Source organism: Bombyx mori, chromosome 12 (genome assembly GCF_030269925.1).
Source record: "Bombyx mori chromosome 12, ASM3026992v2".
NCBI lineage: Eukaryota > Metazoa > Arthropoda > Insecta > Lepidoptera > Bombycidae > Bombyx > Bombyx mori.
The window spans coordinates 2,208,524-2,236,231 of NC_085118.1; the positions used below are offsets into that span (position 1 = coordinate 2,208,524).

At 40.7% G+C, this 27,708-nt stretch overlaps 1 protein-coding gene and 2 long non-coding RNA genes across 5 annotated transcripts in view; 2 read left to right on the forward strand and 1 right to left on the reverse strand.

Moving 5' to 3' along the window:
• LOC101745831 (putative fatty acyl-CoA reductase CG5065) lies at positions 1-27,470 on the reverse strand. 3 transcript variants are annotated; one of them, XM_004929371.3, is made up of 11 exons: positions 27,336-27,470; positions 9,968-10,065; positions 9,135-9,251; positions 8,043-8,165; positions 6,668-6,793; positions 5,890-6,037; positions 4,622-4,723; positions 3,671-3,857; positions 2,985-3,091; positions 2,195-2,324; positions 1-1,097 (listed from the first exon to the last, which is right to left on the reverse strand). In XM_004929371.3, the coding sequence occupies exons 2-11, from the start codon at positions 10,055-10,057 to the stop codon at positions 845-847; spliced, it is 1,383 nt and encodes a 460-aa protein (XP_004929428.1). In that variant the 5' UTR covers positions 10,058-10,065; positions 27,336-27,470; the 3' UTR covers positions 1-844. The 3 variants fall into 3 exon arrangements, with proteins under 3 accessions (XP_004929428.1, XP_037870512.1, XP_062527342.1); XM_038014584.2 differs by having other exon boundaries at positions 27,252-27,370; XM_062671358.1 differs by lacking the exon at positions 27,336-27,470 and adding an exon at positions 10,457-10,563.
• LOC134199810 (uncharacterized) overlaps positions 4,009-27,708 on the forward strand; it is a 29,496-nt gene continuing 5,796 nt past the window's right edge. Inside the window, exon 1 of the long non-coding RNA XR_009974445.1 lies at positions 4,009-4,300. This is a non-coding gene — a long non-coding RNA (uncharacterized LOC134199810). The remainder of the gene's footprint in view (positions 4,301-27,708) is intronic.
• On the forward strand, positions 14,015-14,600 carry LOC134199812 (uncharacterized). Its single transcript, XR_009974449.1, has 2 exons — positions 14,015-14,232; positions 14,517-14,600. It is a non-coding gene; the product is annotated as an uncharacterized LOC134199812 (long non-coding RNA).

Consider the following 27,708-nt stretch of genomic DNA (forward strand, 5'->3'; position numbering starts at 1 on the left):
TTTAAAGCCCTTAATATCTTTATTTCAATTAATATTTTGAACAATATTATTATATTATTTAAGATTGTAAGTGAACTATGTAGTCTAAGAAAAATCTTTTTAAAATTAAAGAGATTTTTGTTTACATCTATATACCTATAATATATATAAAAATGAAATGCTGTTCGTTAGTCTCGCTAAAACTCGAGAACGGCAGGACCGATTCGGCTAATTTTGGTCTTCAATTATTTGTGGAATTCCAAAGAAGGTTTAAAAGGTAGATAAATATGAAAATGCTCGGAATTAAATAAAAATAACAATTTTGTTTTCCTTTTGATGTGTCCCCCATCGGACGGATTCCTTTTGTTTGTTTTATGTTTATTTTATACAAAAATTTAGGTTTATTTATCGATTGAGGCACTACGAAGTCTACCGGGTCAGCTAGTATTGTATAAATATTCTTCTAATTATCAAATCCGGGGCAGCCGTTGTAACTACACTCAGACCTTAGAACTTTTATCTCAAGGTGGGTGGCGGCATTTACGTTATAGATGTCTATGGGCTCCGGTAACCATTTGACATCAGGTCGGCTGTGAGCACCCATCTATACAATAAATAAATAAAATGGAACTCCTATCACTCATTCCGCGAGTCAATTTGTGGATTCCATCGTTTGTGCGCTGAACATTGCTGATCACGTTGTGTGAAGTTATTGTTATATTATAAGTACTATTTTTATTTATGTACGACAGGGAATAATTTTGGAATGGTTGAAGCGGCAATGTAAAACGTTGTCACCAACGATACATTGCGTGCCATTAAAAGGCAAAGTTTTTTTTTCTGTTCACAAGAAAACAAAAAGCTTTTAATTGTTCGACGCATCTGTTCTTAGGTTCTTCGGTTTTTCCAGTAAAAATTTCGTGACACCATCGAAGTATATTTGTGCGTATTGCTCCCAATGTATTGTGGAGGGGTCGCAGTTGAAGACGGCGCGGTCCAGGTCACTGAGCTCTGCATTAAGGGCGCACACTCGCTCGCATTTAAACACCCACGACTTAAATATGAAGCATCGTAATGTCTTCACAATAGAGTATAGCTTGGATTGTGTTCTGAAGAACCTTAAAAAGAAAAAAATAATTAAGATGTGTCAGACGCCCCTCCATTTTATTTAACGTATTGTTACGCCGGTAAGAGTAACACCATCTATCGCCGAATATTCGAACGAATATCGGAGGACCTAGTAGCACCTAGAGCGCTCGAGAAGTACAATGCCATCTATTGACATATAGCGGAAACTACTACTAGAAATGTGTGGAATATTCTCGATAATTCTAGGGATGACGTATCGACTATAAAAGCGTTGCAGGGATGGCACGCAGTCAGTCAGTAATCGGAATTACTCGAAGCGAAACAGCGAATGGATCACCTGAAGCGAAGCGGAAGAAGCGAATTGAGAGTTTTAAAATGTTTGTTGAGTGTTTAAGTGTTCTAAGTGTTAAATACAGTTTTTAGTTGTACTTTGGTGGAATTTTATTTATTCCGAACCCCAGCGCGTAACAGTATGAAATAAGTAAAGAAAGGTAGGTAGGTAGGAAAGGTAAAAAACAAGGTAGAAGGGGAAGAGGTCGACCGAAGAAGATACGGATGGAGTGTGTGAATGACGATATGAGAGTGAGAAGAGTGAGTGTTGAAATGACGGCTGATAGAAAAGAATGAAAGAGAAAATCAGCTGTGCCGACCCCACTTAATGAGATAAGGTGAAGAAAAAGAAGAAGAAATAAACAACGATAGGGTTATTTTGTCGCCGTCATCATGTGTCAACCTAAAACGGAAATGCCACCACCACTCGGAGATATGAAGCAAAATATTGGTATAAGGTCCGTTAGGAGTGCACCGTGAAATTACTTAATCGCAATCAGTTAAACGTATTTAAATTTTAGATCATGTTTTTTTGCTTCCCAAAAGCTAAGTTGAACAATAGCAATTTGTTATGCATTAAAACATTATGTGCGCTGGGAAACGGAAAAAAAGGTAATATCGTAAATTTTTCATGTTCCTAATCCTTATAACAATTGAATAATGGTAAAAAGATAACATGCACTTTTTTATTTGTAGTCTGGTGGCGGTAAATGCGTCATCTTATCTAAAAATATTTGTGTAAATTTCTAAAAAGAACTTAGCATAATTGAAAACGTAAAAAGAAATATTTCTTTACATTGTCTGCTTGCCGAAGATTCGCATCACGAAATCTGCGAGTCCAGCCATAGTCATTAGAAAATAGCTCATAACCTTCAGCATCCAGATGTGCGGGTTGAATAATATAAGGTACGGAAATGGGAAAACATCTGAAAATTTTTCAATTATTAATTTGCATTTATTTGTGGTTGGGAAAAATTTCTTCTGGTCCGGAGAGCTTGCCGCTTAACTAGCACGTGCGGGTGATCTCGAAGACTATTAGGAGGTGAAGGCTTGAAGTCGTCGTTGTCTAAAGGATAATACCTCCCGGTCGGTGCATCCGTGTTGAGTGATGCACCGGTGTTCGAATCCCAGGTGGGTACCAATTTTTTTAATGAAATACGTACTCAACAAATGTTCACGATTGACTTCCACGGTGAAGGAATAACATCGTGTAATAAAAATCAAACCCGCAAAATTATTACTGATTGTAGGACCTCTTGTGAGTCCGCGCGGGTGGGTACCATCACCCTGCCTATTTCTGCCGTGAACCAGCAATGTGTTTCGGTTTAAGGGTGGGGCTGTAATTCTACTATAAACTGAGACTATAGAACTCATGTCCCAAGGAGAGCTTAACGTTGTTGCTGTCTATGGGCTCTGGTAAACACTTAACTTCAGGTTAGCCGTTAGCTCGTCGACACATCTCAGAAATAAATAAGACTCACAGGACACATTTCAACATCCTGAGCTACACAGTGGCTATAAATCACAAACGATCATTCGTCTGCATTAGCTGGTAATGAAATGTTGAGTATAGAGATTAAACTTACTGCTCTTTCGTTTTACAGCGACATTACAGTACAGCGAACAGAATTGTTTTAATGTAATTGGATTGCAGGAACCAGAACAGCTATTTAGAATTGTTACTTTTTTGGAACTGTAACAAAAATCCAGTTTTATTTTTCTTATATATTTTTTTTCTTTTTTTCCTACCTAAGCTGATAGTCTTGAGAGGCTAAGTCAGCGTAAATTAACAAGTAGGTGAGCTCGCGGGGCTCAAATATGGGGGCGTTGCTGACACAAGCCCTAGCAAGAGCAATGCTTCGCAGAATCTAGCACCGAATCGGAAACGCGACTCACTGAGAAGATCCGGCGAGAAACTCAGTGGGCTGTGTCTATGTGTTAGTTTACTATTGTTCTTGTCTAATCTAATCGAGTCATTGAGAATTTTTACAGTATCATAAAAGTGGTTAATAAGCTAGGTTTTTTTTACATAGTTCGTAATAAAAGTCGGTTACTTGTTGGGGTACCAAACAACATATAAATACCAACATCGACAATATACAAATACCTAATGATTATTTTGTTATCGATTTAAAATCACCTAATTAAAAGTACTTTTACGGTTTTTAATCTCGCTTTCTTTATTGTGATTTCATAATTTAATTATTATCGTAAAATTTGTTTTAATTGTGTTTGAGACTCGCTTAAGAAATTCGGAGAAGATTTAATTCACCTGTTACATTTAGCAGCAGCTACTAATGCGAGATTACAAACAAAATCTACTGGGATCAAATCCAGTATGTTCTGCTCGTTGCCAGGTAGCACACGGCATAAACCTTTCCCGATCAAGTGCATTATTCCTGTGGCTCCATTCCAAGTGTCAACCCATCCTTCAAGAGGCTCCGTAATTCCAGCTGTTACTGGAAATGTAAAATACAAATATTCGTTACACATTTAGGGTTTTAAATAAATAATAGTTTAAAAAAACGAACAAAATACGCTTATATAGAAAGTCCATGGTGTCAGTAGTTATAAATATTTTATGAACAGATATGAGTAGATGGGTTATTTTAATAATATCCTGAAAAGCACCCCACGCGGTTTTTTACAATAAAATCATTTTTTCTTACACTATTTTTAATTCAAATTTATTAAAATTTATTTTCTATTTTTTAGTTGGATTTTCAATAAAAGCATATTTTGGTAGTTTTTTTAAACTATTATTTATTTTTCATTTTTTAGTTGAATTTCATTTTTTCAATATTTTTTTTAATAATGAATTGTCATCGGTCCTTAATAAGTATACCAAATTTTGAGTTAATCCGACGTTTTGAAGGGGGTCAAAATCATGTTCAAAGATTCCGTTACATACATACGTCTGAAGCTAATAAAAGCGTATTAAATACTTTTAACGTGTTTTACCATATTGATGAAAAATATACAAAAATAGTGAAAAAAAAACAGTAATCAATATACAAAATTAAATGACTATTTGAAAATATAAACCCATCTTTTTTAAATAAGCTTCATTACAATTTACTAGCCAGACATAGAAAATTCGCTTTTCAAATGGGCAGTATTTCAATACGACAACTTCATAGATTTTTACGTCTTCTTTTTAACTTAGTTGGTGATTCATGTGTAAGGATAGGGTGGACAGGTTGCATTAAAAATTAATATTTACTGATGGAAGGTCTTATGACTACAGTAGGAATGTCGCCGTGGTTTTCAGCCACAAGGTTCTCGGCGAGTGCTTTCGTGAAAGCGTATGTGTTTGGTTGACCATCTGAAAATGAGAAAAAAAAACAGATTGGAATAGATTAGGTTGTTTACTTATTCTTATCGACTAATGATTTTTATGAGTATTCCGGATATTTTGGATTATTAATGTCAACTTTTTTGTTTGTAATTTTTCCTTTACTTTGTTTTCTCTGAAAATATTGTAAAGTATTTATAATCTATACTATAATAATATTATAAAGAGGAAAGATTTCTTTGTTTGTTTGTTTCGAATAGGCTCCGAAACTACTGGACCGATTTGAAAAATTCTTTTTCCATTAGAAGCCGACATTGGCCCTGATGAACATAGGCTACTTTTTTTATTTTTTTTTTTATTTTTTTTTTGGTTTCATGTGTATTTTAATGTTTCCGAAGCGAAGCGAGGGCGGGTCGCTAGTATGTTATATTTACCGTTGACACAAAAATTACAATGTAGTCATGTGGTTCACCAATATTATATACAAACTTACAAGGCCATTTCCGAGCGATCGCTTCAGAATTAAATGATAGTATCTCTTTTTAATTGTTGCTTAGACGTTTGAACGAGTTCACGGCCCGCCTGGTGTTAAATGGTTACCGGAGTCGATTGACTTCACCCACATTGAGACTTGAGATCTCAATTTCGTGGTAATTGCGAAAATCAATTTTTTTACGTATTTGAGTTTTATTACACCTTTTATTATCCTTCATTGTGGAAGTCATTCTTGAAAATGAGTTAATTACTAAGACTTGTACGTAATTCATTAGAAAAATTAATATCATTAGTCTTAGTTATTACTTAGTCGTATAGCACGACGACTTCAACAAATGTGTGAGGCGAGAAAATACCGCGGTGCGTTTTTATAAATGCACGCAGAGATGAGCTCAAAGCCACATTTTTTTTATAGCGGCTATCCTCACAACTCCCATTACTACCAACTTCGAGACAGACATGATCCGGCTGTACACGGATACACGGATATACCCGTGGGGATCCACTATGCGGTATCCTAACCTTAGTCCTAATAATATGTGATTTGTATTCTCGATTTATTTGCAACATAATTTTGGTTCTTATCCGGTTTTAAATGCAACTAAAACTGGGTGTCAAATTTGCGGAGGTGCAGATAAGTCACAGAATAGGCAATAAGACTTAGATCTTTACTTACTTAATAAATAAGTAACAATACTTACTGAGTATTTTACTGATATTCTTCTCGTTGTTTCCGTGTCGTTTGATAGTTTCGTATACTTCCGCTACTCTTGCGGGTGGAGGGTAGATGACCTCTTCTATAATATCTAACTGTGTGTGAGCATATGTTGTCGATATATACACAAAGACCTGTTGGTAGAGATTCGTTATCAACAGAGGCAGCATGGTGTTAAGTGGTTACTGGAGCCCATAGACATCTACGACGTAAATGCGCCACCCACCTTGAGATATAAGTTCTAAGGTCTCAATATAGTTACAACGGCTGCCCCGCCCTTCAAACCGAAACGCATTACAGCTTTACGGCAGAAATAGGCGGGGTGGTAGTACCCACCCGCGCGGACTCTCAAGAGGTCCTACCACCAGTGCATCTCAAGAGGTCCTACCACCAGTGCAGCTCATCTACTATTGAGATTTTAGCCTGTCCTCTATCCTGCTCCTCGACCGTTTTGTCGGATGAGCTTCGGATTCACCTGATATTAAGCGGTTGTCAGTTTTTTCGATCAACAAACCCTAAATTAATATTGACACGGTCGAAACGTCCACCGGAACGCGCAGTTTTTTGTTTGCGGCAGAAATAGGTAGAATGACAGTATCTGGTGGAGTGCTTACTTACAGGCGTCAGTAAAATTGTCTTTATATAGATATTTTCGATGCTTTGTGCAAAAAGAAACGACTTTATGTTTTCAATATTTAAATTCATGAATTGTTCTAAACTTTACAACGTTAATTGAATAATTACGCAATTTAATTGCAGTTTACCTTTATATTCTTTATCTTACGACACAAACGCATGACCTGTTCGGTTCCTTGATAGTTGATTTTCATTGCATATTCAAGTGCATCGTTAAACTTGACTGTGGCACCTGAATGAATTACAACCGACACCTGTGATCGAAGAAAAACTTTTATCTATAGATATATATAAAAATGAATTGGGTCGGCGGTGACCGGGGAATATCGTTAATAAATAAACTAAATAGGAGCGGAGAGAGAACGGAGCCTTGCGGGACTCCAGCCGTGAGTGGTCGCGGGGAGGAGCGGGTTCCCTCTATAGGTACTCGATATCGAAAAGAGCGGTTAGACAGGAAGCCCCGTATGATGATCACGAGACTGTCCGGTACGCCCATGTTGAAAAGTTTGAAAATCAAACCGTTGTGCCAGACTTTGTCGAACGCTTTTGCGACGTCGAAGAAGAGGGCTCCCGTGTAGATCGGCTTTGGTCGGTTAAGTCCTACGAGAATACGCTCCGTGAGGCGGTGCACCTGTTGTACGCATGAGTGATTTGCACGGAATCCGAATTGTTCATCGATGAGAATGCCCTTGGATGAGACGAAGTCTCTGAGGCGTTTGTAGAGCAGACGCTCATACAGTTTGCCTAGAGACATGAGGAGGCTAATCGGGCGGTAGCTCGTCGGATGATTTTTTGGTTTACCGGGTTTATGTATGCCGATAACGTCCGCTTCTTTCCACACCGCGGGAAAGATACAGTTCGCAATAGCGGCATTGAAAATAGATGATCCCATATGAAAATATGGGACCACCATTGACGCGGTATTTTCCAGATATTTAGAAGATATCAAGTCTCAAACTTATCTTTCTTATTTCAGTTACCATAAACCTATAGTTTAATAAATATTCCTGAATAACCTACATGTATTGTAAGATAATAAAAATCTTTTGAACAATATTAACTTCTCATTTATTTAATAAAAGAAAAAAAATTGTTTTCTTATCGGTCACCACGCTCAAAAAGTGTAACTTGAATTAATATCAAAGAAAAACAAAAGGAAAAAAATACTACATAAATAAAATAAATAAATAATTATAATTACATTACTTGAAAAAAATGCTATTCAATAGCTTTACCGCGCTTTGCCACACGTCTTCTTTTTAAATTATATTATATTATAAATCATTGTGAATAAAATAAAGTTGATAACTTTGTAAAGTAGTTTTATTTTATTTTTATCAATAAAAAAACCATAATAAAAATGTATACCCGAATAATTATTTTCTTTATACTCGAATAGAACTTAAAATTAATATTTTTATAATAAGGAACTTCCCACGACACCACACATCTTTTTATAGCAATAACTAAAAACTCTAATTTTTCTCCTTACATATAGCTTACCTCATCGATTAGTTTTTCTTCATCACTAGGCTCCAGACCAAGGTTCGGTTTGCATAAGTCTCCAGCAATAGGCACAATTTTATTCAAATCTTCTGGTCTTTCATTCTTTAGTCGAGTAAAAATCTGTTGTCAGAGAATGTTAAAAAAGGCTACTTTATAAGTTTTTTTTATTGCTTAGATGGGTGGACGAGCTCACAGCCCACCTGGTGTTAAGTGGTTTCTGGAGCCCATAGACATCTACAATGTAAATGCGCCACCCACGTTGATATATAAGTTATAAGGTATAGCTACAACGGCTGCCCCGCCCTTCAAGCCGAAACGCATTACTGCTTCACGGCAGAAATAGGCAGGGTGATGATACCTACCCGTGCGGACTCACAAAAGGTCCTACCTACCATGAATCAATATTAAGTGTAATAAATATGATTATCAATGGCTATGACTTAATTTTACTGAGCTTACACTGCTTTACACTGCTTAGTTGTATGTGACTTGTATCAATTGACGCTGCAGTTTTATTCTGAGCAGGGACTAGTTTTTCGATAGCCAGATCTAGTAACTAAGCAGACACCAATGGAGAAGGAGATCCTTACGCGGAAGTGGCATTGGATTGGTCACACTTTGAGAAAGCCCGATACCCACCTATCAAAGAGAGCACTGACCTGGAAAGTGTCTGGCAAAAGGAAGAGAGGCCGCCCCAGAACAACTTGGCGTCGCTCGGTGGATCAGGAGCTAGGGGTCTTGGGCATGACGTGGGAGGAGCTAGAACAGACTGCCCAAGACCGATATAAATGGAAAAAATTGATTCGAGCCCTACACTCCAGCAGAGGGTAATAGGAAAGAATGATGATGATGATGAGATCTAGTAAGAGAAGCACTTGGTGGAAGTCTGTAGCATGCGGTCCATGCCACCCATGATCGAACACAGTGGAAGAACGTCACATGTGGTCGCGATCCTCAGCAGTGAGGGAACGATATAGAAGAACTAGTTTTCCAGATTAAAAAGCAGTTATTATGTATTAACGAATAATTTTCATTAATCCTATTTTAAATATTTCTAAAATCCCAACGAACATTCGAGAACATTCTTACCGGACTATCAAGAAGTTGTTTTAATTTTTGTAAAACATTCTGCTTGGGTGTTTCTCGTATCAATACGTAAACTTTATTCAATGCGGGACAGCTGTATACCAACTTCTCGACTAGGACCTGAAATTAAACTTCAATAATGATGTAATGGATCCAAAATAGAATTGAACTTGTTTTTCCAAAGATTTCTTTCGTAAAAGGTAATTAATAACATTCCTTAGTGAACAACCGTAATTTAGAAGTTTCTTCTCTGCTAATAGCAAATAATAATATTTTGAACAGAGACATTAAATTTGATCAGGAATTTAACTTGGACACTATCAAAGCATTAAAAATCACTGGTATGAAGTTTGTGGTAGAGGTAACCAATTCAAAGTCATATTTGTTCTGAAGATAAGTGCTGATCCATGAAAACATTTCTGTTAGTATTCATTAAAAAAATTATCCCTACCATGGGGTAAACACCTAACTTAGAAAAAACAATTGAACTTAGATCGATGGATTGTAAATATTTGTTTTAATTATAGCCGCTTAGTAAACATGAACTTTTTTATTTTTTATTGCTCAGATGAGTGGACGAGCTCACAGCCCACCTGGTGTTAAGTGGTTACTGGAGCCCATAGACATCTACAACGTAAATGCGCCACCCAGCTTGAGATATAAGTTCTAAGGTCTCAAGTATAGTTACAACGGCTGCCCCACCCTTCAAACCGAAACGCATTACTGCTTCACGGCAGAAATAAGCAGGGTGGTGGTGGTACCTACTCGCGCGGACTCATAAAAGGTCGTACCACAAGTACGTACGTAATTTTTAGAACATAACTATTCGAAATTACCTTCCCTAGGAATCCTGTTCCTCCTGTAATGAAGACTGTTTTTCCAGCATAGAAATCCGGTATGGATTTATAAGAATCGTGGGCGATCATATTATAGCCTGAAAATTTAAAATGTCGTCACTGAACTGATTTGATGAGAGCAGTTAATTTAACTTAGTGGCACGAAATCTCAGGCCTTTGTCCAGCAGTAAGCTTGTGCTATTATGACCATATTGTTTTGACACGTCTTGCATTAATAGTTTGGCTACGAAATCGCAAATTCTGGGTAGACTACTAGTATAACTATCGATTCATCTTTATATTAATACGTGAAGCAAAAACTTTGTATCCCTTTTTACGAAAATTGCGCGGACGGAGGAGTATGAAATTTTCCACACTTATAGAGAATATAGAGAAGAAGTGCACAATGCTAATATTTTTTTTAAATAATGCAAGATTACATAAAATATACATTAAATCAACAAAGAAAAAATTACACACACTACATACCATGTATTTGACGCACACAAGCATGCATACTATTTATTGTCAAACTTTGTTCTTGACGTCTGTTGTCAAGTTGAGAATATAATATGGTTTGTCTTTGTTAATATTTTTTATAGTGGAGTCTTTGCGAAATTTGTGATTATAGAAGTATAAAATACAATCATAATAGTGTACAAACTTACAATTCCAATTAATTATAGTCGAATTTCGACTAATGCGGGACCTCTAGTTTAATTAAATACTTCAAATTTACCAGCCTAGACCTGCCATCACACATGATATGCGATTTTCATATTTACGTATTATGAATCTCAACGCGAATGTATGCAAAACTCGTTCGTTTATTATAAGTAAGTTTAAGTTAACCGAGCTTAGTTTAAGTAAATCGTGAGTGTTTTTGGATGATTTTTTTATCCGTAACTAGCGACCCCGGCGAACTTTGTTCCGCCTTAGAGGCAATAAATGAGCAGACTTTTGATCAAGGTCAATTTTTTATTTGGATAATTAATGTAAATTAAAAAAGCAAGTATTTTAATGATTCTTTATTGGCCATGTATTTTAGTTATTATTATTATATTTTCTTGTTCTTCTTCAGTCCTTTCACTCGCAAAGTTTCGAATCCTAGTTGCATTACGGTTTCGTCGGGAAAGATTTGAACGTGTTGGTCGCGGCATGGCTTTCTTAATGATTACCTATCTCGGCACAATGAGCTAATCGAAACCGAAATAAACACATCAACCGGACAACTTCAAAATTCTACTATAATTAACCATAAACTACATTACGTTTAGCTGTCAGTTGCGTTTTGTTATTCCATATCTGCTGCGTTTTGTTATACCACATTTTATGTCACATCCCACAGAAACGTGATAAAAAGTATCCTATGTCCTTCTCCTGATCCTAAGCTACCTCCCTACCAATTTTCAGCCAAATCAGTTCAGCCGTTCTTGAGTTATAAATAGTGTAACTAACACGACTTTCTTTTATATATATAGATTATTCAGCTAGTGAGATTACAGTGTGTTTCTCGCCGGATCTTCTCAGTGGGTTGCAATTTTCATGGGGATAAAGAGATATTTAAAAAATAAGATAAGAATTTTAGCTTATATCATATGATTTTTGCTGTCAATACACTGACACTTTAACATCATCATCAGCTTAAATATTAATACGTTAAGCAAAAACTTTGTATCCCTTTTTACGAAAATTGCGCGGACGGAGGAGTATGAAATTTTCCACACTTATAGAGAAGAAGTGCACAATGCTAATTTTTTTTTTAAATAATGCATAAAAGATACATTAAATCAATAAAGAAAACATTACACACACTACATACCATGTATTTGACGCACACTCATGCATACTATTTATTGTCAAACTTTTGTTCTTGGCGTCTGTGGTCAAATTGAGAATAGATTAAATATAGGTATTGTTTGCCTTTGTTAATATTTTTTATAGTGTAGTCTTGGCGAAATTTGTGATTATAGAAGTATAAAATACAATCATAATAGTGTACAAACTTACAATTCCAATTAATTATAGTCGAATTTCGACTACTGCGGGACCTCTAGTCTATATTAATATACTTAGTCTGGCCATAAATACTGTTACAATTAAAAATAAACAAAATATAGCATTTCAATTTGGAATCTGTCATTTTTATATGAGAGTTTTCTCATTTTGGCGCCAATACATTGTACAATATTTTGCGATATTAAAATGGAGTGGGGTGATAAAGAGAACCGAATCGCTGTGATTGCATTACACAAAGGAGGTATGGAGCCAAATGCAATTTGTAAAACTCTCCATAGGCTTGGTATTAGTAAAATGTTTGTGTACCGGGCTATTAATAGGTGCAATGAGACCTTCTCTGTTTGTGACAGAAAAAGATCTGGCCGTCCACGTAGTGTTCGTACGAAAAAGGTGGTCAAAGCAGTAAGGGAAAGAATTCGAAGAAATCCTGTCCGGAAGCAAAAGATTTTATCTCGGGAGATGAAGATAGCACCTAGAACCATGTCGCGTATTTTAAAAGATGACTAGGACTTGCAGCCTTTAAGAGACGTACTGGTCATTTCTTAACTTATAATTTAAAAGAGAATAGGGTGGTAAAATCGAAACAACTACTGAAGCGGTACGCAAAGGGAGGTCATAGAAAATTTTTGTTTACGGATGAGAAAATTTTTACAATTGAGCAACATTTTAACAAACAAAATGACCGGATTTATGCTCAAAGCTCTAAGGAAGTTTCCCAATCAATCAACAGAGTGCAACGTGGGCACTATCCGACTTCAGTGATGGTTTGGTGGCTATGAAGTAGTGACTGAGCCATACTTTTGTGAAAAAGGTATCAAAACATCGGCACAAGTGTATCAAGATACCATTCTTGAGAAGGTAGTGAAGCCCCTTAACAACGCCATGTTCAATAATCAAGAATGGTCCTTCCAGCAAGACTCGGCGCCAGGTCATAAAGCTCGCTCTACGCAGTCTTGGTTGGAAACGAACGTTTCGGACTTCATCAGAGCTGAAGACTGGCCATCGTCTAGTCCCGATCTTAATCCGCTGGATTATGATTTATGGTCAGTTTTAGAGAGTACGGCTTGCTCTAAGCGCCATGATTTGGAGTCCCTAAAACAATCTGTACGATTGGCAGTGAAAAATTTTCCCATGGAAAGAGTGCGTGCTTCTGTTGATTACTGGCCTCAACGTTTAAAGGACTGTATTGCAGCCAATGGAGACCACTTCGAATAAGCTACTGATTTTACTAAATACTTTAAATTGTTTTATATTTATGTATTAAACTAACACACTGTAAAAGTAATAAATGTAATTTGAAATAATAATGTTAAACTTAAATGCCCAGTGAAGCGGAGGGGTACAGCTAGTTATTTATATTAGTACTAGATGATGATCGGTTTTTTTTTTATAACGCCATATTGTTGTGTCTTTAAAGCGGCTAGTTGCCCCCAATTAAGAAAAATAGTATTATTATTCGCCAATAGATGTCGGGAAGAGTTGATTATTGAAAACAGGAATGCCCCACCCTTAAAACAAAACGCATTACTGCTTCACGGCAGAAACAGGCAGGGCGGTGGTACCCACCCGCGCGGACTCACAAGAGGTCCTACCACCAGTAATTACGCAAATTATAATTTTGCGAGTTTCATTGTTTTTATTACACGATGTTATTCCTTCATCGTGTAAGTCAATCGTGAACATTTGTTGAGTACGTAATTCATTAGAAAAATTGGTACCCGCCTGGGATTCGAACACTTGCGGAGAGTACTTTATGGTAGGCAGCGGCTTGGCTCTGCCCCTGGCATTGCTGACGTCCATGAGCGACGGTGACCACTTACGATCAGGTGGGCCGCATGCTCGTCTGCCTACAAAGGCAATAAAAAAAAACCGTTGCATCGCTCAACACGAATGCACCGGACGTCTTAACTCTTAGGCCACGACGACTTCAATTATATATTATTATCAACACATATAATAAAATCGTAACTGGTCGCTGTCTGTACATGGAAGATATTTCAGGAAAAGTGTTATAGGGGGCTTTCTTAGAATAATTACACATAGAAACCAAGTCCGCCTCCGTAAAGTGAGGCAACTCAAACCTAGCCATATTGGCTAAGTTCATTATTCGGCCCGTCAGTGCTCAAGCACGTGTCGTATTGAAAAGTACTCCCGAAATTTTTATTAAAAATGACGGTTTGTTCAATGAACGGATGTCATAGTATATCAGAAAAACACAAAAAAGATAGTAACAATACATTTCATGCGTAAGTAATGCGTTTGAACGTATATTTATACGTAAAACATTCATAAAAATGAAAAATGAATTTCAATAATTTGTAATGCCATAGTTTATGAAAATGTTGCCAACACGGGGAAATATTCTCACACATTTTGTTGTTTAATTAAAAGTGAAACACGTCTCAATTAGGCAATTAAAAGCGCATTTTTTTATAATTAAATTGATTAATAAGGAAACTGAGACAAAAACACAACAAGTTCGCATAATTATAATAATAATATGTTATTTGATGTTTTGGTTTGGTTTTAGGGTTCCTTCCTATCATCGAAGCGACAATTGTTCAGAAAACAGTTGCAGTTGTTACAAGGCTACTGAAATTAATAATTATACATGTTATTTGTTTTTCTTTCTCATAAAGTGTTCTCACCTCGATCACTCTTAAGACCCGTATCTATCTATAGACAAGTTATAACTTGAAACATGACTTTTCTCTACAATTCTGGCTCTTATTTGTTTGAGCATAAAATATTTTCTTAGGTCATTCCTTAAGCAAAAGTAATTACTTTGCTTGACTATAGATACAGACGTAAACTAGAATGCTTCTAAGTGAATTAGAATATTCGCGTGTTTTTTATAAGTTACACTATTATTAAATTAAAAAACCACCCTACAAACAATGCCACCTAAAACTTATAAATAATAACTTTACACCAAATAATGTAAGTATTTTGAAGTAGGTCGTGTGGTGGCGGGTTTAAACAAAAAACAAAAAAATGTATACAGGTTTTATTTGCATCATGTAGGCAATATTCGCGTATTCTGGTAAATAGGTACGTTAGATTATTTAGGATGTAAACAAAACTGGTCACTACCGAGTAGTTTCGATAGACGAATTGCACTTATATAAATATTTAACTCCTAATCGTTTAGGGGATCTAGGGGGGCCTTGTCATCAGTTCAGCAGTAATAATTGATGAGTTCCAAATAAATAAAAGGTGTAATCTAACAATCACATTTGTTCTGTGATCACAAGTAATAGTTTCAACTTCCCTATTATTAGAGAAAGTTAATATATTGGCAACATTCTTTTTTTCACTGTGTGCGTTTCGTCGAGCGTAAATACAAGTACCTTACGCACACATAGATTATATTTTTGCCTCACTTTTGACAGACCGCTTTGAAGAGAACTATCGTTCTATGTGTAATTATTCTAAGGGGGCTTTATGAACGCAATAGAACCCAAAAAAATGATTTTTAGAATTTTTGTCTGTTTATCTGTTTGTCTGTTTGTCCGTGCGTTTGTGCACGCTAATCTCAGAAACAGCTCTGATTTAAATGTGGTTTTCACTAATTTATTGTGGTAAGCTTTACTTAACATTTGGTGTTTGTTTCATGTGAATCTGTTCATAAATAAAAAAGTTATGCCAATTTAAAGAATCACGTATATAGCTGGGCGTTTGTAGATTGTTTACGCCTGTGCGGCCGCGCGGGTATGCAAAGTGCGGCCGCGCCGCTGCCGCGCCGCTGCTTCCTTCACGAACCCGTCGCTTGCGACGAAGGGCTCGATGAGTAAATTAACCCATAGGCACGTTTGTTTTCTATAGTTAAAAGATTAGGTTGACACGACTTAATAGTTATTAATAATGAATAAACTGTAATAAAGTTAAACTGTGTAATAATCTGTAAGTATTTATAATTTAGTTTTATGATAAGTACGTGTTTACCAAACAACGTTGTGTTAGTAGCTACTACTTATTGTAAGAATGCCTCGAAAAAGATCCAACTTCTCCCAGTGCAGCAGGAATGCTAAAAGGACGGCTTTACGGTAGGCAGCGGCTTGGCTCTGCCCCTGGCATTGCTGAAGTCCATGGCGACGGTAACCACTCACCATCAGGTGGGCCGTATGCTCGTCTGCCTACAAGAGCAATAAAAAAAAAAAAAAAAAGGTCAGGTCATGAGGCAACTCCGAGGATACCGCACCGTCTCCTTCGAGGCGGCGTGCTTGCTCGCCGGGGCGCCACCCTGGGACCTGGAGGCGGAGGCGCTCGCTGCCGATTACCGGTGGCGTAGCGAGCTTCGCTCTAGGGGGGAAGGGCGCCCCGGCGAAGGAGTAGTTCGAGCGCGGAGGCTCCAATCTCGGCGGTCCGTGCTGGAGGCGTGGTCTCGCCGCTTGGCGGACCCGTCGGCCGGCCTCCGTACCGTCGAGGCGGTCCGCCCGGTTCTCGCGGACTGGGTGGGCCGCGACCGCGGATGCCTCACCTTCCGGCTGACGCAAATGTTGACCGGCCATGGTTGTTTTGGCCGGTACCTTTTCAAAATAGCCGGAAGGGAACCGACGGCGCAGTGCCACCACTGCGCGGACCGCGACGAGGAAGACACAGCGGAACATACATTGGCGCGTTGCTCTGGATTCGACGAGCAACGCGCCGCCCTCGTCGCGGTCATTGGAGAGGACCTCTCGCTGCCGCGCGTCGTGGCTACGATGCTCGGCAGCGACGCGTCCTGGAAGGCGATGCTCGACTTCTGCGAGTCCACCATCTCGCAGAAGGAGGCGGCGGAGCGAGAGAGGGAGAGCTCTTCCCTTTCCGCACCGATCCGTCGCCGTCGAGCCGGGGGCCGGAGGCGGGAATACGCCCGTACGTCCCGGCCCCTGTAGGTGGCGGCCTCCCCCCGGTGAAGGTCAAGGGGCGACCTGAGGGGGTGAGGCCGCGCGGCGCGCTACCAGCACTCTAGCGCGCTGCCGTGGAGTGATTAGAGCGACCGGTCGACGGTGTATCGCGTCCCGACCCGGCAGGCTGGTTCTGGTCCAGCGGGGTATTCCGGGACACCAGCGGCACCGTCTGGGCGGCCCGACGGGCTGCCGTACCGAGACGGCCGACGTTTCAGAGCCTTCGATTCGCCTCGAAGGCTCCGTCGGCTGGGCGTCCTTGGGGTGAGCCGCGCCGTCTGGTTGTAGTGTTGACCGCGGTAGCCCCCCTACCTCATCCGGGTTCTGACCTCGGAGGGGATCGGACGTCGGGTGTAAGAGTGCAGGGGAGTCGTTTAGTGGGTGGGTCCTAAAATCCTTGGGCCCGCGGTCTGCTCACAACACCATGCAGATCGTTGAGTCTCACATACCCCGCGCGCCCCTTTTGCGCGGGGACCTCGTAGGAGGTTCGGCCCTCTACCCGAAAAAAAAAAAAAAAAAAAAAAAAGGTCATGAGGCAATACTCACTACATCTCAGGAACGTCAAGCGAGGTTTCGTGTTAGAGAAAGGTCCAGGCTTCCAGGTCCTACAAGAAGGTAATTGCCAAGGCGAAGTCGGAGCACGTTGCTAGAGTTGGCGAGCGATTAAAGAGCTATCCCTCTGGGAGCCGTGCTTTTTGGTCGCTCGCCAAAGCTGCAGAAGGAAACTTTTGCAGGTCTAGTCTCCCACCACTGCGCAAGTCCGATGACACTGGCTCACAGCGCGAAAGAGAAGGCTGACCTTCTGGTCAAACTCTTCGCCTCGAACTCGACTGTGGATGACGGGGGTGCCACACCACCGAACATCCCTTCTATCGAAGCCACCATCTTACGGAATCCCCGAGGGTCTCTGCAAGTGGATCGCTAGCTTTTTGGATGGGCGGAGCATCACGGTCGTTGTAGGCGGTGACTGTTCTGATACCATGACCATTAACGCTGGCGTTCCACAAGGTTCGGTGCTCTCCCCCACGCTTTTCATTCTGTATATCAATGACATGCTGTCTATTGATGGCATGCATTGCTATGCAGATGATAGCACGGGGGATGCGCGATATATCGGCCATCAGAGTCTCTCTCGGAGCGTGGTGCAAGAGAGACGATCAAAACTTGTGTCTGAAGTGGAGAACTCTCTGGGGCGAGTCTCCAAATGGGGTGAATTGAACTTGGTTCAATTCACCCCATTTGGTTGTTTATAAAGCACAAGTCCGGCCTCGCGTGGAGTACTGCTCCCATCTCTGGGCCGGGGCTCCCAAATACCAGCTTCTTCCATTTGACTCCATACAGAGGAGGGCCGAGGCCCGTCATGACTTACGCGAGTGTGGTGTTCGCTCACGCGGCCCGCACACACATAGTCACCCTTCAATCCCTACAATCCCGCTTTTGCAGGTTAGCTGTCGGGGCTCCGTGGTTCGTGAGGAACGTTGACCTACACGACGACCTGGGCCTCGAATCAATTCGGAAATAGGGGAAAGTGGGGGAAACGCGAACGCTGGGTAATGCCGAATTCAATGGTTCTAATATGTTAGAAAGATATATCCTAATTTTATTTGCCGCCATTTCGGAGATCACGCCACCACTGATGCCAGTCAATAACACGGAAGACGCGGACACACGTACTTCATTCCGATTTGAGCAACCGACGCGCGTGGACGTGCTCATTGTTCGTTCGATTGCCCGACCTCGGTTCGTGGCACATCTGGCGTCCAAGTGTTTTGTCGGAAGTGACTACCGGTGATAATAGATCATTGTTCGTGGCACATCTGTGGCCCAAGTGTTTCTCGGAATTTGTACCTGCGCCTAATTGCAAGGCATTGCCGCCTGGGAACTGTGCAGTGGTTCTATTCACTCTAATTCTATTCTATTTATTCTATTCACTAAAATTTCTAAAATTCCTAGAATCGCTTCGGCCAATTTAGTGTTACCGACGCAGGGGCCTCGCCGCAAGGCGAGCGCGTGTTTAAGTCCCGGGGCAGCCCCCCCTGGGCAGTGCGAAGAAATGGAGTTCTCTCCAACCAACACACTGCTCGCGGAATTCTTAAGCGAGAAATACCCGGCCCTCGAATCAGAATTTTTAGCTTACAAAGCTAAACGCGCCGTGAACTGTTCTGCCGTGCCCGCCGCGCCCGCTGTTTCCGCCACGCCTGCCATTCCCGCGTCCCCTGCAAGCGCGCGCAAAACTCCCGCGCCGTACACCGCAGGCTCCGTCGCGCCCAGCACACCCGTGTCCCCATACTGTCGCGAAAAACTCCCGCGTCTACCGCGGCAGCTTCCGTTCTACCTCAGCGATCGTCTGCGGCCTCCGTCGCGTCCGCCGCTCCCGCGCCTTCCTCCTCGTCCTCCGACTCTGACTCGGATATGGAGGTTGACCTCGTTCCCGCCTCATTAACAGATGGATTCACTCTCGTGCAAAAGGGTAAGAAGCGCGCCGCGGAGTCCCGAGCTTCCGCGGCCGCTAAAATAAGCAAAGCCGCGAACGCGTCGCGCCCCCGCCCTTAGACCCCCGTCGCTCCCTGTCCCCGTGCCACGCCGTCGCCGCGCCCGGTGGCACAAACGAGAAATCAGGCCCCTCCTCCGTTGATTCTTCAAGAGAAGGCTGCTTGGGACCGTGTCTCCCTGGCCCTTAAGGCCAAGAACATAAATTTTGTCAGTGCCCGTAACCTCGCGAACGGGATACAGATAAAAGTAGCAACACCCGACGACCATAGGGCCCTCTCAAGCTACCTCCAAAAGGAGCGTATAAGTTATCATACGTATACGCTCCAGGAGGAGCGTGAGCTCCGTGCAGTCATACGTGGCATCCCCAAGGAGTTAGATGACGAGCTCGTAAAGGCCGACCTACTCGAACAAGGCCTACCCGTAAACTCCGTGCACCGCATGCACACAGGACGCGGGAGGGAGCCATACAATATGGTTCTCGTCGCCCTCCAGTCTACCCCCGAGGGTAAGCAAATCTTTAACGTCCGAACGGTCTGTAGGCTTTCCGGGATCACCGTGGAAACCCCTCATAAAAAAGGCACTCCGAGCCAGTGCCACAATTGTCAGCTGTACGGGCATTCTTCCCGTAATTGTCACGCGCGCCCTCGATGCGTCAAGTGTTTGGACAATCACGCCACGACTGTTTGCACTCGCGATCAAAAAACCGCGACGGAACCACCTAGCTGCGTCCTGTGCCGAACACAGGGTCACCCCGCGAATTACCGTGGATGCCCCCGAGCCCCTAAAATAAATCGCCGCGTCGCGCGCCAAAACCGCCTCCGAGCTTCTGGCCCTGACATCAAAGCCACGGCACCCTCTGTGCCGAAGGCTAAGCCTGCCTTCGTGCCGGCGCCGGTGCCCAGCGGCTCGGCCTGGGCTAAACCGTTGCCGTACGCGAACACGGCTGTAGCTCCCTCCCCCGCGATTCGTCCCGCCCCCACGATACGTCCCTCCCCCGTGATTCGTTCCTCCCCCGTGATTCGTTCCTCCCCCGCGACCAGCACTCCGACCGCGTCCGACAATCTCGCTCTAGCGATCGACTTTTTTCAGTCGATCAACTTTGAGCGTGTTAATGCTTTGGGTGACGGTAGTAGATTCATTCGCGAAACAATTGCTCTTGAGTTGTTAGGTCTCCTTCGGAGGCGCTCGGGCGGTTGTTAGCAAATCCCGCCCCTCTTGGCTGAGCCTTTGCTCGCCCACCTGTCCTGGTGAAACTGGAAAGGCCTTCGGGCCACCAGTAAACTTTCAATCATAAAAAAAAAAAAAAAAAAACGCACACGTACTTAAAAAGGTATGCATTTTTCAATATTTTGTATGTTTTAGATGTAATTTTTTGGTAAATTCAAGTTGATGTAACTTTATTTCTATCTACAATAATAATTCAGCTTTTACATAGTGGAATAATCACATATTATTCAGCTAAATGATAATGATGTAGTAGGCAAAATAAATTTAACCAAAATTGTTTTTTGACCTTTAATTATTTTCGATTCCGCGGGGTAAAGACGAACACTCTATGTCGGGCAATCTCGAACATTCGCCGTTACCCCACTCCCGTTTGTAAGTACCCCGTTCAACTTTTTTTTAAATATTGTTACAGATGCCTTGTACTTACAAAAGAAAGACCGAACTGAAGTATAGTTTAGAAGATCTCAAAAACCACTAATTTTGAACATCTAATGAAAGAAGTGTTAATACAGCCATGGTTGGATGAAAACCTTTATTTACAGACGATCAGGAAACGTAAGAAATCAAGAAGATAACGGAAAGATGGCAAAAAAGGAACCCAAATAAAAAGATTGAAATGTAATGAGAGAACACCTTCAAACAAGAAGTATGAAATATTATTAAAGAATTTGAACAATATAAAAAAAGACTTTAGTCTCTAGTCAAAATACGAAAAAAAAAAAGAAAAAAGCGAAAAAGAAAATAAAGACTACTTTTGTATTTTTGTAGACATAAATATATAGATCCTCCCGTTGAAGACTAGATTGTGTGCTATGTGTGCAAAAAATGGGCTCACGAGAGTTGTACTGACGGACAGTCAACATCGTTGGGTTTTAAATGTGATCTATGTCGTTAATAATGTTGGTTCGTAATCACCCCACTTGGTGTTCGTATTTACCCGACTGATGTCGGGCAAAGCCGAACACTACGGGTTTTGTTTTTCTTTCATATTGTTGCAGTTTATTAAAAAAATATAAATGATGATTAGTGAATAAGTTAGACAGATAAGTAAACTTTATAATAATAAAAAATTAAAAAATCTGTGATTAAATTCCATTGTTTTATTTAAGTTTTCCCTTAGGTGTTCGTATATCCCACACTTTCCCCTACATGAAGTCAGCGTCGGAACGATACTTCGATAAGGCTATGCGTCATGATAATCGCCTTATCGTTGCCGCCGCTGACTACTCCCCGAATCCTGATCATGCAGGAGCCAGTCACCGTCGACGCCCTAGACACGTTCTTACGGATCCATCAGATCCAATAACCTTTGCATTAGATGCCTTCAACTCTAATACTAGGGGCAGGCTTAGGGACCCCGGTAACCGTACTCGTCGAACTCGACAAAGAGGTCGTGCAACCTAACCCATGCATCAGCCCGCTGAGTTTCTCGCCGGATCTTCTCAGCGGGTCGCGATTCCGATCCGGTAGTAGATTCATTCGCGAAACAATTGCTCTTGAGTTGTTAGGTCTCCTTCGGAGGCGCTCGGGCAGTTGTTAGCAAATCCCGCCCCTCTTGGCTGAGCCTTTGCTCGCCCACCTGTCCTGGTGAAACTGGAAAGGCCTTCGGGCCACCAGTAAACTTTCAATCATAAAAAAAAAAATAAAAAAAAAAGGAGGGCCGTTCGGATTGTCGATAATCCCATTCCCACGGATCGTTTGGAACCTCTGGGTCTGCGGAGGGATTTCGGTCCCCTCTGTATTTTGTATAGTATGTTCCATGGGGAGTGCTCTGAGGAATTGTTTGAGATGATACCGGCATCTCGTTTTTACCATCGCACCGCCCGCCACCGGAGTAGAGTTCATCCATACTACCTGGAGCCACTGCGGGCATCCACAGTGCTTTTCCAGAGATCTTTTTTGCCACGTACCATCCGGCTATGGAATGAGCTCCGCTCCACGGTGTTTCCCGAGCACTATGACATGTCATTCTTCAAGCGAGGCTTGTGGAGAGTATTAAGCGGTAGGCAGCGGCTTGGCTCTGCCCCTGGCATTGCTGAAGCCCATGGGCGACGGTAACCACTCACCATCAGGTGGGCCGTATGCTCGTCTGCCTACAAAGGCAATAAAAAAAAATAAAAAGAAACTTCGGCTCAGCGAGAATTTCGATTGAGTCCACATTGTTCTCAAAAAAAGACCACTCGAATTAGGGTGAACAGGGAACAGCGTGACGCAAGTTTGTCCATCGATCGTGAATCTTATACACTATCGCTGAGACTTTCACTGATAGGGAATCCCGCCTGAACTCCTCAGAGGGTTGGGACAGCAAATGCCCGGTTTTAGGAGACACTTGAAGAACGAGAAACACGTCTCACTGCCGATCGCGAGGCGCATGCACTATCGCTTGAGTCTGGGACCTTTACTAATAGGGAAATCCGTCTGAGCATTCAGAGGGCTCGGACAGCAATTACCTGGTCTCAGGAGACACTTGAAGAACGTGAAGCACGTCTCTCTGCCGATTGCGAGGCTCATGCACTATCACTTGAGTCTGAGACCTTTACTGATAGGGAAATCCGTCTGAGCTCTCAGAGGGTTCGGACAGGAAATGCCCGGTCTCAGGAGACACTTGCAGAATGAGAAGCACGTCTCACTGTCGATCGGGAGGCGCATGCACTATCGCTTGAGTCCGAGACCTTTACTGATAGGGAAATCCGTTTGAGCTTTCAGAGGGTTCGGACAGCAAAAGTTTGCCCGGTCTCGGGAGACACTAGATGAACGGGAAGCACAACTCACTACCGATCGCGTTTCCAGTGAGCCTATGCTTCGTGATGATAATAAATAAAGCCCAAGGTCAGACGCTAAAAGTTGTGGTTGTAGATATAAGTGTTAATTGCTTTTCACACAGTCAACTCGGTCACACGGTTATGTAGCTCTGTCACATGTTAGCAATCCTAGCAACCTGTATGCTTTGATCCCCGATGGCTATACGTCTATGTCGTGTATGGAGAAGCGTTACTTTAAATTAGATTTTTCTAAATACCCAATTAACGGTGCTTATAGACCAAAAGATATGTTCTAAAACTGATGCCCAAAGTCGCTATTCCACGCGGACGGAGTCGCGGGCACAGCTAGTGACTTAATAAATTGACTGTAGACTTGATTAAGATTTATCGCTATTTCAAATTGAAGGCTAGCACATTGACATTGTAGCGTGACAACAACTGCAAGATATTTTACAATACATATTGTGTAACTAACCAAACTGTGTAGTTGCAATGTAGTTTAATTTATGTTCTAGATTTATAACAATGTCATCGCATCGTTAAATAATAACTATTTAATATTATCGTGAGTGATGAGCTCACCGGATAATAAATTTGACAAACTTTATCTTTCATGCCGAATGCTATTAATCATTTCAAGTTAAACTCGTTCGTTTATTATAAGTAAGTTTAAGTAAATCGAACTTAGTACAAATCGTGAGTGTTTTTGGATGTTTTTCTTAACCGTAATTATTCAGCTAGTGAGATTACAGCGTGTTTCTCGCCGGATCTTCTCAGTGGGTTGCGATTTCGAACCGGTAGTAGATTCTGCAAAGCACTGCTCTTGCTAGGGCTAGTGTTAGTAAATCTTCTCAGGTTGAGCCCGTGAGCTCACCTACCCTTCCGGGCGTAGCTGTAATAGCCCCTTAGGTTACCAGCGAATAGATAGAAAAAAAATTACAGTATACGTTACTCCCCTACTCTCTCCTCTGCTCTATACTCATAAAAGAAATCCCGAAAACGGTCGGAATTACGGATCTATGGCTGTTATCATCTTATATTGAATAAGCTGCAAAATGCGTCATTGACAATATTGCCAGAAAGATCTACCAGTCGAATGTGATAAGAAATGTGAGGATATTAAATAATTTAGAACGAATTACTTTGTTAAAATTGAAAATCTGCTTGTGATGGGCAAATAAATAAATAATTCTATTTGTATTTTAATTAGAAATGAAAAAAAATCGCTTAGCATACAATGTACGCACAAAAATAGAGCAAACAAGGTTGATGAAGGGCAAATGTATTTGAAGTGTTTCAACAGCGGCCATGAAGTGGCATTATAAACAAACATTTCATTGTTTCTATAAATTGCACATGATTATGAAAGGCCCGTCAGGCCTGTCAGGCCTTCTTTAAATTAATTAAAAAGATGCAAGTTTACCGAACTTATCCTTAAAGTTGAAGGTAAGAAGGAAGGTCACTTCATTAGTATCACATTTTTTTTATATTTTTTTTTATTGCTTAGATGGGTGGACGAGCTCACAGCCCACCTGGTGTTAAGTGGTTACTGGAGCCCATAGACATCTACAACGTAAATGCGCCACCCACCTTGAGATATAAGTTCTAAGGTCTCAGTATAGTTCCAACGGCTACCCCACCCTTCGAACCGAAACGCATTACTGCTTCACGGCGGAAATAGGCGGGGTGGTGGTACCTACCCATGCGGACTCCCAAGAGGTCCTACCACCAGTGATTACGCAAATTATAATTTTGCGGGTTTGATTTTTACTACACGATGTTATTCCTTCACCGTGGAAGTCAGTCGTGAACATTTGTTGAGTACGTATTTCATTAGAAAAATTGGTACCCGCCTGCGGGATTCGAACACCGGTGCATCGCTACACAGGAATGCACCGGACGTCTTATCCTTTAGGCCACGACGACTTTTATTCAGTTGGGTAAAATTATATATCAATGTCGTCAAATAGCAATCATATTTGCAGGTACTTGAGTGCATTGGCCATATTACCAGGCATCTGAACAGTTTAGAAGCTCATTATCAAAAATCGACATGATATAATTAGGAAAAAGCATCACGCTAGTGGAAGATATAAAAATAGCTTAATAATAATAATAATAGCCGGGGACAAATCACGCACGGTCATCCGGGCCCAATTTAGGATTTCCTGTATTATTGGTACCAGACTGATAAACATATTTATAAATTATGAAACTTATACATATTATTATATAGATAATAAACATCCAGACAAAGTGCAAATAAACGTGTTCATCACACAATGTTTGATTGTCGTGAGCTAAAAACAAAAACTATTCATATCAATGGGCATTACTATCGCACGATCCCCAATTCTCGCAAGCTATATTTTCACTTACGACACGCGTGTATACGAACAATTGACTTGTAAGCTTTTCAAATCTATACTATAATAATATTATAAAGAGGAAAGATTTGTTTGTTTGTTTGTATTGAATAGGCTCCGAGACTACTGAACCTCTTTCACTGTTTAGAAGCTACACTATTCCAGAGTGACATAGGCTATAATCTTTTTTGAAAAAAATTAGGGATCCTTACTTAAATGCCAATAATGTAACCCAAGGTATAAACAAATTACCTAAAATATTCTTTACGTCGCGTGCCCTGCGAAAACTATTGATGATAGAATAAAATAACATACAACGACTTTGTAGAACACATTATTATTTACAAAAATTATCGTTGAAATTTTTGTTAAAGACCCGAGCGGAGCCGGAGCGTGCCGCTAGTAAAAAATAAACTGGAGTGATTACTGATGGTGTATTGTATTTATATCGAAGAGAATAGGGTTAAATACCATAACCCAACCTAATTCTATCTTGAAGATCTGTGGCGGGTAGCCATCATACAACGCAAGATATTTGACAGATGCCTGAATCTCGCTTACGACATTTTCAAGATAAGCTTGCATATATACAAGTTCCGATCAACAACATTCAGACCGTCGGACTACTGAGCAAATATCACCCGCTCAGTGGAAGATCTTCCCTGCGTCGTTTAAGCATCCCCAAAGATCTTATGGGTTCTAGCTTGAACAACGGGATAACGGTTACATAATGACATTGAGACTTCAAACTTTAATCCCAAGGTCGATATTTATGGCAATTTACTAAAAATCAGGTTAGCTGCAAGCTGATTTGTGCCCAGTGTTATCATAGTTAAAGTCATTAACGAATTGGCTAACAATGCGGTCAAGGAACATTTTATACTTGTAAATGACATTGTGTTACTTTGTAATTGTAAATCGAATTGTACATATGTGATTACCGACTGAGACATACTTAGTTTTATGCTTGGGAGTCAATTATTTCGAGTCTTTTAGTTTTGAGGAAGCCATAGCAAAGAGATCACTGCGGCCTCTAATTGTTGGCCTGTGATTATTCTTAGAACGCCAAGATTGGACTCCAAGGGGATTTCTGTCGTAGAATATTATGCATTGAATTCCATTTATTCATCGTTCCCATATGCAATATAGTCTAGCCAACAAGTGCCTTTTTGGTCAACATTTTTTTAGCAGTCTCCGAAAATTATGTTTGAGGTGTCATTCGATTTGGAATGACATCTAGATGATTTTTGAAAAAAATGAAGTTCCGCATGCAAAAATTGCAAAAGTTATTAACAATTAACAAAAAAAAAGAAGGTTTAGTTTTTTGTAAATATCTCAAAAACTAATTTAAAAAATTCAAATTAAGAAAAAGATTCAAAGAGAGAAGGAAATTTCCCAAAAAAAAGTCCGTACTCCCGGAACTGTAGGACCGATATTTATAATTTTCCCAGAGGGATGAAAATACGGCCGAAAACGGGTACTCTATATGAGCTAACTTTAACGCTATCGAGAACTTTAAAAAACTCACACTAAGCACACTGGTTACTAGACCCATTCTGCGATCCGATGTTCAATATTAAATTTACGTATAAATAAAATAAAGTAAACTCACAGGTTCAATATGTCTTGTAACGTTCACTCGCCACAAAATTAATTGCGAAACTGAGAGAAAAATCACCATTGCTTCGCTTTTATATTTCTTTAGGGAAATGTTCATCTAGACTTAAGGTAAGGCTTAAGGTAATTTATTCCTGTTTTGAACTATTGAAATGAATGGAATCTCAATGATATCCGAATGAACTATTGAATATTTAAAAAAATATATGTTCAAACAATTGGTTCGAATGGATTCCACATTTTTACGCGACTAATTTTTACAAAGCCTTAGAAGAAAAGCCAAGATACTTAGTTCGAAAAAAAAGGCACCATACATTACAAACGGAGTGTTTTTTTTTATAGCTAAAATGTTTGGACGAGCTCACAGC